Below are 15,098 nucleotides of genomic sequence, written 5' to 3'. Positions count from 1 at the left end.
TAGATGGGCTCATCCCTCCTCCCCCCGCCATTGGGGTACCCGAGCTGTTTCCATCGGTGCTTGGCGCTGGGAAGGTTCCCTTCGTGCCTCTAATGAGCTTTAAGTTATTACCTTAATTGAATGTGTTTTCTAAAGATAGAATTGGGAGGCGATCGCGTTACCTTTCACCTCACAGAGAGTCACTCTAGAAGCAGCGATAGCGAACTCCCAACGTCAGCAGAAAAATCCCAACAATATCCCTCCGGGACCAGAAGGGTGTGTATATACATATATATTTATTTTTTCCCCCTAGGTGACCAATTTTCGCCCCACTTTCCGCAGCGCCGGGATGTGCCCGGGGGGTCTCGGCCGGGTACTGCAGAGCGGGGCCGGGCAGGGCGGTTCTGCATCCCCCAGGGTGGCTGTGCATCCCTCAGGGCAGCTCTGCATCCCTCAGGGCGGTTCTGCATCCCCCAGGGCAGCTCTGCATCCCCTCAGGGCGGTTCTGCATCCCTCAGGGCAGCTCTGCATCCCCCAGGGTGGCTGTGCATCCCTCAGGGCAGCTCTGCATCCCTCAGGGCGGTTCTGCATCCCCCAGGGCAGCTCTGCATCCCTCAGGGCAGCTCTGCATCCCCCAGGGCAGCTCTGCATCCCTCAGGGCAGCTCTGCATCCCTCAGGGCGGTTCTGCATCCCTCAGGGCAGCTCTGCATCCCTCAGGGCGGTTCTGCATCCCTCAGGGCAGCTCTGCATCCCCCAGGGTGGCTGTGCATCCCTCAGGGCGGCTCTGCATCCCTCAGGGCGGTTCTGCATCCCTCAGGGCAGCTCTGCATCCCCCAGGGTGGCTGTGCATCCCTCAGGGCGGCTCTGAATCCCTCAGGGCGGCTCTGCATCCACCCAGGGCGGCTCTGCATCCCCCCAGGGCGGTTCTGCATCCCCCAGGGCGGCTCTGCATCCCCCAGGGCAGCTCTGCATCCCTCAGGGCGGTTCTGCATCCCTCAGGGCGGTTCTGCATCCCTCAGGGCAGCTCTGCATCCCTCAGGGCGGTTCTGCATCCCCCAGGGCGGTTCTGCATCCCCCCAGGGCGGCTCTGCATCCCCCCAGGGCGGTTCTGCATCCCTCAGGGCGGTTCTGCATCCCTCAGGGCGGTTCTGCATCCCCCCAGGGCGGTTCTGCATCCCTCAGGGCAGCTCTGCATCCCCTCAGGGCGGTTCTGCATCCCCCCAGGGCGGTTCTGCATCCCTCAGGGCGGTTCTGCATCCCCCCAGGGCGGTTCTGCATCCCTCAGGGCAGCTCTGCATCCCCCCAGGGCAGCTCTGGATCCCCCCAGGGCAGCTCTGGATCCCCCCACACCATCACCGCCGGGACCCCCAATCCTGGAGCCTGGGATTTGCCTTATGCATCTGGTTTAGCCCTGGAAATAAAGCTTTATCCCAGGTTTATTCCCGAGGAAGCATCTTCACCCCAAGGGGTGTTCTTCCCCCTCCCCACTTCTCCCGCTCGGAGGTGCTGCCCATCCCGGTGGTGAGAGGGGCCATTCCCGGACGTGTTTTCCGTGGATAATCCCCCTCCCGCCTTCCCCAGGCTGGTCCTGCGTGTCTTGTCTGGTTTTGGTGGCAGGACACCCACCCACCCACCCCGAAATGAGCACCCAGCCCTAGCGAATAAAAATATCATCACCGAAACCCGGGGAAGTTTTCTTGTAAGCGAATCGAGGATCGAGGCCAACGGGGGGAGAACGCTGAGGCTGCAGCAGTAGGTCTGGGGGAGTGACATGAGTGGGGGGTTAAATATGGAAAATCAGAGCCCCCGTCGGTTCCTCCATCGCTGAAAGATCTGGGGCATCCTCCGGAGCCTGCGGGGCGGCCACAGACCGGCTCCCCGGCTTCTCCTGCCCCTACAGCACTTTAGGGGGGTGTTCATCTTCCTTCCACCTTCAAAACGCCCAGGTGTTCCCGGGAAAGGAGGCTGAGGAGCGGGCAGGGGGCTGCAGATGCTCCCGGCCCGTCCCTTTCACTCCGCATCGGTCCCGGGTTCAGCCCGTGCGAGTCTGAGGGGACAGGGAGGGGGACACCAAGGACCCCCAGGGCTGGGGCTGACCCCTACGAGCTCACTGTAAAGGTGCTGAGCCTTCCTCGTCCCGAGGAGGAGTGGGAGAGGGGGAACAACCCTCGTCCCACCCCGTTCTCGAAGCGCCAGGGGATGCGTGTCCATTATTATTATTATAATTATTATTTTTCTGTCTGTACCGTGGAGCCTTACACAGACACAAATTCAAAATAAAATTTAAACAAAAAAGAGAATAGGGTCATTAAAAGTCCCCCCCGGGAGGAGAAGGGGCTACGGAGGAGAAGAACCAGCCCCTTGTCGCTAATGTCACCACTTTTCCTCGAAAGCTTTCCGATGCGGCGGAGCGAGCCCCGGCGTTATTTGTATGATCATACGCTTAATTACATTTTCCCCCCTCTGTTCCCGGCGTTCCCGGCTGCCGGCGCTGACAGCAGCTCCCGGGACGGGTTACATCACGCTCACACCGCTGTACCTGGCGCGTCCCCCTGGCCCTGCCCCTGTCCCCCCCACCTCCGCCTCCCCGCCCCAGCGATGGGTGTGTAAAGAGATGGCCCATCATATTCCTCTCGCTCCTGCTCTGCCCTTTCCCAACCCGGAAGAGCTCTGATCTTCAGCCCAGCCCGGAGGAGGAGGAGGAGGAGGAGGAGGAGGGCAAGGGTGGGCGTTCGGAGGATGCGGCTCCCCCAGGTTTTCCCCCTCGGTGAGAGCTTGCGACATGCCAGCAGCGGCTCCGCTCCTCCCGCACTCCTGCTCTGAGCGCTCCAGCGGAACCGGACAAAACCAAAAGCATCTGCCCAGGTCAGTGAACGCCGATTTGTGTGTCCCTCCATGCCACCCTCCTGCTTTTTTTTTTTTTTTTTAAATTATTTTTCTTTTTTCTTTTCTTTTCTTTTTTTTTTTTTAATTTTTTAATTCATCCTCCTTTTACTCCTTGTGCGCGTGGAGGGCGTTAGGACGGGGAGCTCGGCTCCAAGGATTTGAAACTCAGCCTCGACCCTCCTTTATTGCTTGGGGTGGATGGAAGGGAGAGCCGAGTTTTCTCGGTGACCTTGGGGAAAGCCCCCCTGCTCCGTGAGGGAGGGATTTTTGGGAAGCTGGGGAGAAGAAGAATTTTTTTTACCTATGAGTGTTGGGGGCAAAGGAGTGAGGCTGGGCTTGCAGGGGCTGGGATGTGGGACATAGCATTGGAATAGCTGGGATGAGAAATATTAATCTCAGGACGGGAATGGATTTGTATTTGAGGGATATGCAGGGCCTTTCTGTGCCTGGCTTTGTACCTATGTGCATATAAATATATATATATTTGTGTATATTTATATGGTATATCCGGACCCACACACTCCGGGTATCACTCTGTGCACAGCGATTTTCATGCAGGCAGGCTCGTGTCGATGGCTGCGGTTTTGTGCTCTTCTCACAAATAATTCCGATTCAATTTGATCCTGTTAGGTTGATATGTGCTGTATAATATAAAATACACCCTGTATATGTAGTACTCTATGTCTTCAGGTTAAAAAAATCTGTATATCATGCATAACAAGAATGCTTCTAACACAATGTACTTAGGGCGATTTTATGCAGACATTTCTTATTTTTTTACCTTAGAAACGCAAAGCAGAGCTACCCTAGAGGTGTGTGGTTGAGGCAGGCTGGGATGAGGAGGGAGATGGCTCCGCTCCGGGGCCGGACACGCTCCTTCCCCGCGGCTCCGGGTCCCGCTGAGGAGATCCGCGGGCCGGGCCGGGCCGGGCCGAGCCGAGCCGAGCCGGGCCGCCTTGGGCTCCGGCAGGACTGGGGACTGAAGAGAGAGAGGAGAGTTTCCTCTCTTTCCCGGCATCCCTGCATTCAGTCTCTCTCCTCCTTCCCCGCCTTGTAGGAGAGTTTTTCACCCTCCAAACCGCGCGGAGGATGTTCCCGGAGGGAGCAGAGGGAATGGCTTGTGCTGTCAAAAAATCCACATTGTCTGTCATGGAGCGTTTTGAAAGCAAAAAGGGGAGAAAATCTATCTATCTATCTATCTATCTATCTATCTATCTATCTATCTATCTATCTATCTATCTATCTATCTATCTATCTATCTATCTATCTATCTATCTATCTAATCTATCTATCCATCCATCCATCCATCCATCCATCCATCCATCCATCCATCCATCCATCCATCCATCCATCCATCCATCTCGGCTCCTCTTACCTTCGCGTGTCCGTACACAGGCAGCGGGCTCCGGGTGACGGATTTTAATGAAAGCGGATAATTAATAACCACCGGCCCTGCTTGTTTTCTCCATTATTTATGGGCCGCAGGTGCGGAGCGGGGCAGCCGGGACCTGTCGGTGCCGCGGGCGGGGGCTGCTCAGGCGGACACCGGTCCCACCTCCCCGCGATGCAGGACAGACACCCCCGGACAGACAGGGGGGACACAGAGGCTCCCGGCAACCCGAGGGCCCCGGGAAAGGAGAATCAGGCTCTCGGAAAGGAAGGAGGGGAGAGGGAAGCTTTACCCCCACCCCGCCGCGGCATTTTGCTCCCGGCTGGGGCGAAGCGCTTCCTTCTCCCGGGGATGTGAATTTCTTTTTACAGAGCCGAGGGAAGCGTTTGAATTTCGCTGGGGAAAATAAGGCGAGGAGGTTTTTCCCGGCAGGGGCAGGTAGGGAGAGGGATGCGGAGGAGAGGGAGCACCCGGGGGGAGGCTGCTCTGACCCCCCGGGATGCGGAGGGCATCGCCTTGTGCTCGGACGGGGGCGGGACAGCTCTCGGCGTGCCTGTGCTCCTCGGGGGGGTTTGGGGTGCGGTAGCCGTGTCTTTAGGGCGAAAAGAAACCGTGTGCGTTCTGACACCTTCGGTGCTATTTGAATTTCGGAGGCTCTGACGGTAAACGCCAGCCCAACATTCGCGGAGTGGGCTGCCACAGCCGCTGGGGTCTGTGGGCACGGGAGGTTTGTTTTTGGGGTTTGTTTTTGGCGTTCAGGGACTGCTCTAAACTGACAGCAGCCGGGCGCCTGCCGGAGTAAATCGCTCCGGTTTTAATCCGGGGAAATGCCCTTGCGTCTCACCGAGGAGCTGGTGTTAATTCTGCCGCCTCCTCCTCTCACGCCAGCCGCCGGGTGGGTTTTTTTTTCCTTTATCTAAGTCCCAGGGTAATTTCTGCTTTCGAGTGAAAAAAAAAATGGAAGAAAAAAGAAATAGACAGAAGGAATCCTTAAAAACGTCGGCAGCTTCACTTTCTCCGTGGGCTGCGAGGAAAACTGCTCTTGCCGGGTTTAAAGCCCGCAAGATGCTTCAATCTATCGCTCAAAACGGTCCTGGGAGATAAAGCAAAATCGAGAAACCCTAAACAAACCGGGTCCCCTGATTCCGTCATCTTAATATATATTTTTAATTTTTTTTCCTCTATCGAGCACTTCTTTAACCTCGCCGTAATTTGGAGTGGCTGTTCAGGCGATTTGCTGGCTTTTTCTTCTCTTATTTTTCAATTTTTGTGGGGTCGAAGCCTTTCGGGAGCGCTGCCCAGCTCCCTGCAGGGATTGCAGGGGACCCACTCCAGGGTGGGGAGAGGGGGTAAAAAGGGACAATGGGGTAAAATGGGGAGGTGGAATAAAAGAGAGGAGACCCCCTTGCCAAAGCGCACTTTTGCTGCCTGAGGAAGGAAAAGGCGGGGGGGAAGGGACGAAAGGGACTCACCGGGCTGAGCTCGGAGCGGGGCTGTCTCTGGCAGGGGAGGAAGGAGGGAGGCAGCGGGTCCTGCCCGGGTCCTGCCGGCCGGAGCAGGACGGGGCACGGCCGGCGGGGCTGACACGAGTCCCCCTCCCCTTGTCCCCTTTGCCCGGCTCCTCTCCGCGCACTTTGGGGAATGTGTCGGGGGGAGAGGTCGCCCCTGGGACTTGCGGAGCCGGTTTTTGATCTTTCTCAGACCTTTTTTTTTCCTTTTTTTTTTTTCCTTACTCCTGCAGTGTCCCGGGGCAGTCGCCCTTCTCTCAGCTTCAAAGAAGGTGGGGGGGGGGGGGGAAAAAAAGTCCCAGTTTCTCTCCTCTCAATTTTAATTCTTCGAATTTCTTTTCTACGGCAGAGCAGGGTTTTCCCCCGTCTCTTCCCACCCCTCCATCAAATAGCATCATTTGCGCTGAAAAAAAAAAAAAAAAAAAAAGTGTGTGCGTCTGTGGTGGGTGGTGGTGCACGAAGGGAGAAAAAATTGGACCCGGTGTAATCAGCCGATGATTCGTTCTCTCTTCGAATTTGCATGGCTCGGCACTTCTTTGTGTGCGTGTTTATGTTTCCTCCCGATCTTCACGAAGGGGAGATAACAGAATTATTAGAAAAGAACGGAAATACGTATGTATATTAAAAAAAAAATAGAGCGAGTGAGATAAAAAAAAAAAAGAAAAACCAGCCATGTGGCTGGTTTCGAAGTGGAAGGGAAGACTCGTGTGGGATGGGAAAGGGGAGAGGCAGAAATGCCAGTCTCTCTTTCTCTTTGACTATTATTATTTTTTTATTATCATTATTAATAATAATTTGCCGCTCCTAGCTGGCCGGACGTTGCTTACCGTTTAAATGATAAAGAGGGGGATGGCCTTGAGGAAGTGGATCGTAATTCCTGCCTAATTCACGAAGGGAGGGAAAATAAAAAAAAAAAAAAAAAAAAGAGGAAAACAAAATATTCCCTCTTCTCTGCGCCTTTGTTTAACCCGAGATTATCTCAGCAGGACCCGGTACCCTCTCGGCAGGGCCGTCCCGGGGACTGGCAGGCTCCGTGCCCCGGGAGGGGCTGCCCCAGCCGGGGAGGTGACATCGGGCTCACAACCCGGGTCTGTCTCCCTCGGCAAGTTGCTGTACACAGGCAAAAAAAAAAAAAAAAAAATAATAATCTTCGGAGCTCTGCCCTGGGCCGTGTCCTCTCCATAACCCCCCGATTCCTCGCTCCCGGCTGTTTGTACAGCTTTACCTGTACTATTCTGGTACCCTGGAAAGAAAGAAAGGAAAAAAAAAAAAAAAAATAGCCCAGCCCGACAAACGTAACTTAATCCCCTTCCAGTCAATTGTCGTTTAAAAGGGGGCTAAAGGAGAGGGGGGAGCGGGGGACGCTGCCTGTCCCCGCCCCGAGGTGCCAGCGGCGGCCCTGGGCACCAGCGAGGCCGGAGGAGCCGCTGGCCCCGGCTCCGGCTCCAGAACAACCTTTGCTGTGCCCACTTTAACAGGAAGAGACGAGGGAGATTAAAAAATAAACTCAAAACCAAAAGGGAGGCAGCTTTAGTGCCCTTTCACCGGTCATTTTTAGGGGAGCGGGCTAGGCTGGGGGGCCGCCCCATCCCACCGAGTTTGGGGTTTTGTTGTTGGTGATTTTATCTGTTTGTTTTTGGTTTTTTTTTTTTTTTGTTTGTTTGTTTTTTTCTGAATTTCCCTCTTTTTGGGTGTCTAGGTGACAAATAAAGTGTCCAAAGCGTTTCCTCGTGACCTTTTAGAGGCAGAGTTATCTCCATTCCTCCCATCACTCCCCGAGCACGGAGAGATGCCGGAGCCCCGCTCCCCGCAGCCCCCTCCCCCCCGGCAGAATTAACCCCCGAGTCCCCGACCCTTATCTGGCGGCTGGTGGCGAGCTCGGGGCTAATTGCTCCAACAATGGGCTCCTATTAACGCCGAGCTGTCACTGCAAACCCTGCTGGGGGCTGCCGGGGGGGGCGAGGTGATGGATCTGCAGCCACAGCCTGGGAAAAGGACGGTCAAGGCCAGCGCTCCTCTCAAAACCCCCGGGGATCACAGGATAATCGGGGGAAAAAATGATGAAAATGATGGGTTTGCTCTTTTTATTTTTTAAGTGTTCATTTTTAAATTTTTAATTTTTTTTTTTTTAGTAGGGGATGTTTTTGCACTCCCCACCGCGGCTTCCTCCAGGCTGAGGATGGGGATAGGAAGATCGAGTCTATCGAGGACGGGTTGAAAATAAAGGGACAGCCTAAGCAAAGTGGATTTAAGAGCGGGTGTCCTCCTCCCGCGGCCGGGGCTGTGGCTGCGAGGGACAGGCGGGGAGCAGGGTCCCGCCGTGCCACCCCTGTCGGGGCAGGACGGAGCCCTCAGGGCTGTTCCCATTTCTTTTCCCTCCTGCCACTGATGGGATTTGGTGCAGCTGTTGGTTTATTATATTATTTTATTTTACTTTTTTTTTTTTTACTTTATTAATTTCATTTTGCATTAATAATTCCCTGCCCTCCAAACAGCTGAAGGAAAGCGATTTCCTCGCTACCTCCGGACAGGGCTAAAGGCACGTTTTAAAGTGGTTTAGCAATTTTGTGACCTTTGGATGGAAATTCCCCTCCTGTGATCCCACGGCTGTAGGTCTCAGGGCTGTAAGCGCCGGAGGGAGCGGGGGTGGGAACCTCACCTCACCTGCCCAAAGATCTCAGCTCGCATTAAGCCCCCCCTGAATGTTAAAAAACACAAAGTGACTTTTCCAAAGTGTCGGAAACCCCTCTGGCCCGCAGGATGAGGAAATTTGGGGAGCGGGGATGAAGAGGCAAATCCCGAGGAGACTCTTCCCGCTAAAATGGCCAAAGTTGGGGAGGGGGATGGCGGGAAGAGGAAAGTTTGTTCTCCTGAGCGCTGCTCTCCTCTTGGCCGTCCTCCCCCTGTCCAAGGAATCCCCCACTCCCGGAGGAGGAGGGGTGGGCAGGAGACCACCCTGGTGCTGGGGCGCCCCCGAAAGTGCGTCAGGACAGACAGACAGACAGACAGACAGACAGACCGCGCCGTTCTCCCCTCCGCTTCCTCCTTCTAGTCCTCCTTCTAATCCCCCAATTCCTGGAGCACGGAAAGGAGGGGAAATAAAACCCCTGCAGGCAAAGAGACTCCTGCGATGGGACGGAGGAAACACGAGCGTTCCCGGAGCGGGTGAGAGCCCCCGGCTCGGGGAGGGCCGTGAGCATCCCCCCGCTCCCCCTTCCCCCGATGGGCTGCAGGGAGCGCTTCCCACCGCCCGGGCTCCGGCGTCGGCGGGGCTGGAGAGCCCGGGGGAGCACCGAGCCCTGTCCCCGGGCACTTCTGGGTGGGGGCGACCTGCCACCCCCTTCCCGGCTCGTCCGTGCTAACGCGTGGCTGGTTCAGGGCTCTTATACCAGCCCTGGCCAGCTTCTTTTGTAAATATATATATATATATATATATATATATATATATATGTGTGTGTGCATCCACATCTTTCACGTGTGAAACCTCTGTCCCCACGCCCAACGGCGACGGGCTGCACCGGGGGCTGAAACTCGGGCTTAAAACGGGCGTCCTCGAGGATCCATCCATCCATCCATCCATCCATCCATCCATCCATCCATCCATCCATCCATCCATCCATCCATCCATCCATCCATCCATCCATCCATCCATCCATCCATCCAACGGGCGGCTTGGCTCTCCTGGCCGTCTAGGAGCGGACCCCGCTCCCGGCCGCAGCTGAGCCCAGCCCTGCCCCGCTGACCGGAGGCGGCTCCGGCGCTGCGGAGCCTCGGGATTTAACGGGACCCCCCGGTATAAAAACTCCGGGAGCCACTTCCTCCCGCACCGGGGCTGACGCGCTCTGGCCGGCGTGCGGAGCACGCAGTGAGTGACTCCTTCTAGTGCTTTTTAAAAAAATTAATATTATCCTTTTTTTCCCTCCTCCATCATCCTATCCTATTTCTCTCTTTTCTTTTCTTTTCTTTTCTTTTCTTTTCTTTTCTTTTCTTTTCTTTTCTTTTCTTTTCTTTTCTTTTCTTTTCTTTTCTTTTCTTTTCTTTTCTTTTCTTTTCTTTTCTTTTTTTTCTTTTTTTTCTTTTCTTTTCTCTTTTTTCTTTTCTTCTCTTTTTCTCTCTTTCCTCTCATTCTCTTATTCTCTCTCTTTCTCCCTTTTTTCCCTCCGTCTTTCCTTTCTCTCCACGCCTTTTGTGTGCGTCTCTCTCTCCCCACCCTCTGTCCCTGGTTCTCCCTTTCCCCCTGCGCTCTCCCTGTCCCCCCTGTCCCCCTGTCCCCCTGTGTGTCCGTCTGTCGGTCCCGGTCCGTTCCCGCCGGGATGACCCCGGGGTGCCGCTAGGGGATGCCCTGGCTCAACGCAGCGCCCGCCGCTGCCGCCGGCCCGCGGGCCCGCAGCCAATCAGCGCCGCCGGGGGCCGGCGGGGCGCGGGCCCGCAGCCAATCAGCTCCTCCCGAGCCCGGCGCCCCAGTTCCTGCTGGCCGCCCATTGGTCGAACAGGCGGGGGGGCGGGGCCGGGCGCGGCGCCCGGGGGTCCCGTCAGTGCCGGCCCCACTCGGCTCTCCCGGGTCCCCAGCGAGGCAGGAGGGGGAAAAAAACCCTAAAACCCCCTAAACACCCCCAGATCGAGTGTACAAATTTGGCCGTAGCTGTGCGCTTGTATCCTTAAACACAACAATAATTAAATCCGTTCTGAGCCGCGCCGCTGGAGCAGGCTGCTTTATTCCAGCGGGGAGCCCCCCGCTCCCGCACCTGCCCGCACATCCCCGCTCCCGGGGGGCTCCCAGCCCGCTGGCATCCCCCGGGATGCCCGCCCGAGAATCCAACCCGTCCCCTCCACGCACCATCACTCCGGGCTGGCCGCTCTCAGAGTTCTTGGGACAGCGGGAAAACTTAATTTCCCCCTTAAAAAAAAAAAAAAAAAAGTAGAAAATTAAAAAAAAAAAGAAATTAAGAAAGGGTGTGTGGAGGGGACATGGAGAGGAGTTTGTTGCCGGGGGGTTCCCGCGGGGGCAGCGCGGGGGCGGCCGGAGCCGGTCCCCTCCTCAGGCTCCGCCTCCCCCGGGCTTATGACACTGGAACCTCCTTAAGTTGCGTCTCGCCACAGCTGTCTGTAAGCACTGAGCCGGCTGGCGCCATCCTGCTCCTTTCAGAAAGAATGCCTTCCCTGTAAAAAAAAAAAAAAAAAGGAGAAAAAAAAAAGATAAAAAAAGGGGAGAGGGGGAGAGAGAGAGAGGAGGAAAAAAAGTAGGGAAAAAAAAATAGTGCGAGCGAGCACAATCTGATCTGATCAAGCACTTTCAGCTTCATCCCTCCTGGGTCACATACTGCTTCTCCAGCAAGGTTTGTGCGGAATTTCTTGAGCAACTTGTCGCTTTTTAAATTTTTCTTTTTCCTCTCCCTCTCCCCACCCTCCTTTTCTCCTCGCTCCTTCCTTTCACCCCCCACTCTCTTCTCCCATCGCTTTACCCCTTCCCTCCCTTCTCTTTTCCCCCCGTTCCCCCCTTTCTCGGTTGCATAATAATTAATGAGCAATCAAAGTGACTCTGGGCTGCGCAGCAGCGAATGGCACAAGTTCTCACCGGCTTAAGCCACTGGAGCTTCTCAGGTGCAAATGGAACAAATAAAAAAATAAACAAACAACCGCGGCGACCAAAAAAAAAAAAAAAACGGGAAAAAGAAAAGCCAAAAAAAAAAAAAAAAGCCCCAAACCCAAGGAAAAGTAAGAGCTGGGCGGTAGGAACGCGGTGGGAGCTGCTGGGCTCCGCTCCGAGCCGGGAGAGAGCGAAAGAGAAAGAGGCGCTGGGAGAGAGAGGTGGGTCCAGGGCAGAGCAGGCGCTTCCCAGGGATGGCTGCCGAGGGATGGGATGGGTTTGCTCCTGCCTAAAAAGTCAGGTGCTAAAGTTCAGAACTTCTCAAGTACGTTTCTCTCCCTGCCTCTCTCTCTCTCTCTCTCTCTCTCTGCTCCTTCCCTTTCCTCTTTCTCGTTACAGGTGATCAAAGAAGAGAAACATCTGCAACAGAGCGGAAGAAACGAGGGGATCTCGCTTCGTAGAGAAATTTTTCCCCCGAGATTTTTTTTTGTTTTCCCTTTTTTTCCTCCCTTTTTATTTTATTATTTTGCCCTTATTTTTTTTAATTTTTTTTTTTTTTGGAATCGATCGTTTATCACCATACCCCCAACTCCCTCCACACTTTTAAACCAAACCTAACCAGAAACATCCCCGAACTCGCCGAGCACTTTTAACCCGCCCTGCACAACTCCGGCAGCGTCTCCCGCTCCCATCTCAAGAAGCCCTCCGCGCCTTGCTGAGGACGAGGAGGAGGAGGAGGAGGAAGAGCAGCGGCAGAAGATGGAGGTCTCCACGGACCAGCCGCGGTGGGTGAGCCACCACCACCCGGCCGTGCTCAATGGGCAGCACCCGGACTCGCATCACCCCTCGCTTGGCCATACCTACATGGACCCCACGCAGTATCCTCTCGCCGAGGAAGTGGATGTACTTTTTAATATCGACGGACAAGGCAACCCCGTCCCGCCGTATTACGGCAACTCCGTGAGAGCCACGGTGCAGCGGTACCCCACGGCCCACCACGGTGAGTGTCCGTCTGTCTGTCCCGCCGAGCCCCCAGTCCTGCCCCGAGCCCCCCGCTGCTGCCGGGCAGACCCTCTCCTGCCGGCGGGGAAGCTACGTCACGGGTGGATTTTGGGGTTGGCTTATTGGAAATAAATAAAAATTCAGGCTTCCTTTCTTTCACTTTCTTTTTTTTTTTTTAATATTTTTTTTCTTTCTTTCTTTCTTTCTTTCTTTCTTTCTTTCTTTCTTTCTTTCTTTCTTTCTTTCTTTCTTTCTTTCTTTCTTTCTTTCTTTCTTTCCTTCTTTCTTTCCTTCTTTCCTTCTTTCCTTCTTTCCTTCTTTCCTTCTTTCCTTCTTTCCTTCTTTCCTTCTTTCCTTCCTTCTTTCCTTCTTTCTTTTTCCTCCTTTCCTTCCTTCTTTCCTTCCTTCTTTCCTCCCTTCTTTCTTTCTTTCTTTCTTTCTTTCTTTCTTTCTTTCTTTCTTTCTTTCTTTCTTTCTTTCTTTCTTTCTTTCTTTCTTTCTTTCTTTCTTTCTTTCTTTCTTTCTTTCTTTCTTTCTTTCTTTCTTTCTTTCTTTCTTTCTTTCTTTCTTTCTTTCTTTCTTTCTTTCTTTCTTTCTTTCTTTCTTTCTTTCTTTCTTTCTTTCTTTCTTTCTTTCTTTCTCTTTCATCCTCTCTTTTTATCTCACATCCCTCTTCCCTCTCTCTCTCCTTTCCCTCCTGCTCACCTTCCTTCTATTTCTTTCTTTTTCATCTTCCTCTTGATTTCTTCCTCTCGCCCCCTTCTCTTCCGCTTTGGTTTCTCCCCCCTCTCTTTAATTAGGCTAACACTTAGTGTTTTCACACTGTGTTTAGTTTTTGCACGATTAAGCTGCTCTGGGGAAGCAAAGCAAGCTGGAGAGCAGGGATGTGAAAATTACCCCGCTGTCCTCACGCTTGGGCTATTTAATTCGCACTTGCTGAGCTTGTTAGGCTTGGGACGAAAGTTTTGCACATATACCCAGGGCAGCACCATGGTGTGGGTTTAAAATAAGAAAGAAACTAAAAAAAATTATATGTAGCCCGTGGTGTAATTAGGTATCAGAGCCGGTGTGTTGTCCTGAGGGTCCTGCAGGAAGGTAATGATCCACAATGTGAATCTTGTTCCTGGGTCACAGCTCTCAGAAAGGAGGTGAAATACCTGGGGCCGGTGGGGCCCAGGTCCACGGGGGGATGAGTACTTTGGTGCCGTCTTTTGTGGAGAAGTGGAGAGGTTTAGTGTTTATATCTGGAGTTTACCTGGATGGTTTAAAAAATAAGGAAAGCAATACAAAAAAGAAAAAAAAGGAGGGAAAAGAACAGCGGGTGGTTTGTGAAGCCGGACAGTGATCTCTGTCGTGGCAAAATCTAAATCCGCGAGGTTTGCAGTGGAAGGAATCCCAAAATCATGGAGAAAATGGGATGAGCGGAGTGGAGATGGAGCCGAGCGGGCTCCGGAGGCTGCTCCCAGCCCTCAGCAACTTGTTGAGTGTGAGCCTGCATTAGGCTCCGCTCGGTAACTGCATTGTTCTGCTATTAGTCCCTTTAAAACAATTATTTTTAAGGATCAGCAGCCTTTGTCCTTTCTTTCTTTTCTTCCCTTTTCATTTCTTTTTTTTCCCAATATATCAGCAGAAAGTGGAAATGCGGTCTCTCTGATCTAGCCTGAATATTATTTACTATGCTACTTCCTGGGGAAGATAATGAATCTTGACCCTTTCTATTCGTATAACCCACCTTCCCTTCCTTTTGAGCAGCGACTTTCAGTATTGTTCACGAGTGCCTGGTATGGTGAAAACCAGTTTGGAGCTTTTCTAGGCACACAGGAGCTCCCCATGCAAACAAACACGTGTGTCCACCCTGTAACTATCTGTGGCTCTATACATCCATGTTTGCATCTCTCCTGTATGTTCAGCAGTCTCTATACACGTATCACAATGCCTACAGAGGTTAAGGATCTATGGGTGTCAGAGACTTTCCAGGGCTTTATCATCAGACACAAACTTGCTCCCTTCCTATTGAATAACTGCGTTTTCCATCTTACAGCCATTCGCTCAAGTTGCTGTGGATTTGGATAGATTTAATTCTTAGGATGGATTTTTCTATTTGCTTAGCAAGGGCCAAAAATAATTTAAAATATTAGGTACAAGCCCTTTGGAACATTTATAACCAAAGGGAAAAAATTCGACTGCAGAAATCTAGTGGATTTTTTTTCCCCCCACAAAGTCCAGGTCTGTATTTTAAAAGACAGGTGAAATGTCCCTTGTCACAAAAAGGGTATGGAGCGTTTCTTTTGAGGCAGCTGGTACCCTCAGCATGTGCCGTATCATCGCGAAAAAGCCCTCGAACATTTCTGTGCAGTCTCGTGGAAGAAGAAAAGACAAACTGAGTGGTTTGCAAAGTTTGTCAGCCCCTTTGCAAAAGTCATTATCATGTCTGTGGGCATTTTCTGGTCTTCTTCGTTTGACCAGAGAATTCCCAGGGTTTATAGCTCAAGGCTCTGTTCAGGAAATAATTTTCCAGCTAAGACAAAAAGAAAAATATTTCTGCAGTCGGGACTTGGCAATTTCACGCAGGATCTTTGCTTCAAAGTCTTCGTGGGATTGCCTGGAAAACGGAGAGAGTGAAGCAGAGCTCACAAATCCCGTGTCACAGGGCTGGCACCCTGCTTGGAGGGTCCCGACCCCAAAACCCGCTCCTCAACAGGACCGGAGCTGCCACTCCGTGCTCTCGTAGCTTTTAAAATCTAA

General features: G+C 53.0%; 1 protein-coding gene across 3 annotated transcripts in view; it reads left to right on the top strand.

The window, feature by feature from the left end:
• The first annotated feature begins 2,713 nt into the window (after positions 1-2,713).
• The window catches only part of GATA3 (GATA binding protein 3), a 28,031-nt gene continuing 15,646 nt past the window's right edge, over positions 2,714-15,098 (top strand). For 2 of the 3 annotated variants that reach the window (XM_030961002.1, XM_030961004.1), the window contains exons 1-2: positions 10,957-11,100; positions 11,751-12,351. In XM_030961002.1, the coding sequence (XP_030816862.1) occupies positions 12,111-12,351 (241 nt within the window). In that variant the 5' untranslated portion in view covers positions 10,957-11,100; positions 11,751-12,110. Of the gene's footprint in view, positions 2,846-10,956; positions 11,101-11,750; positions 12,352-15,098 lie in introns of those variants that run through there. The other variant, XM_030961003.1, reaches the window with a different exon arrangement.

The sequence above is a fragment of the Camarhynchus parvulus genome, chromosome 1A (assembly GCF_901933205.1).
Source record: "Camarhynchus parvulus chromosome 1A, STF_HiC, whole genome shotgun sequence".
Lineage (NCBI taxonomy): Eukaryota > Metazoa > Chordata > Aves > Passeriformes > Thraupidae > Camarhynchus > Camarhynchus parvulus.
Note: the sequence above shows the minus strand (reverse complement) of the source record. Positions and strands in the feature narration are given on the sequence as shown.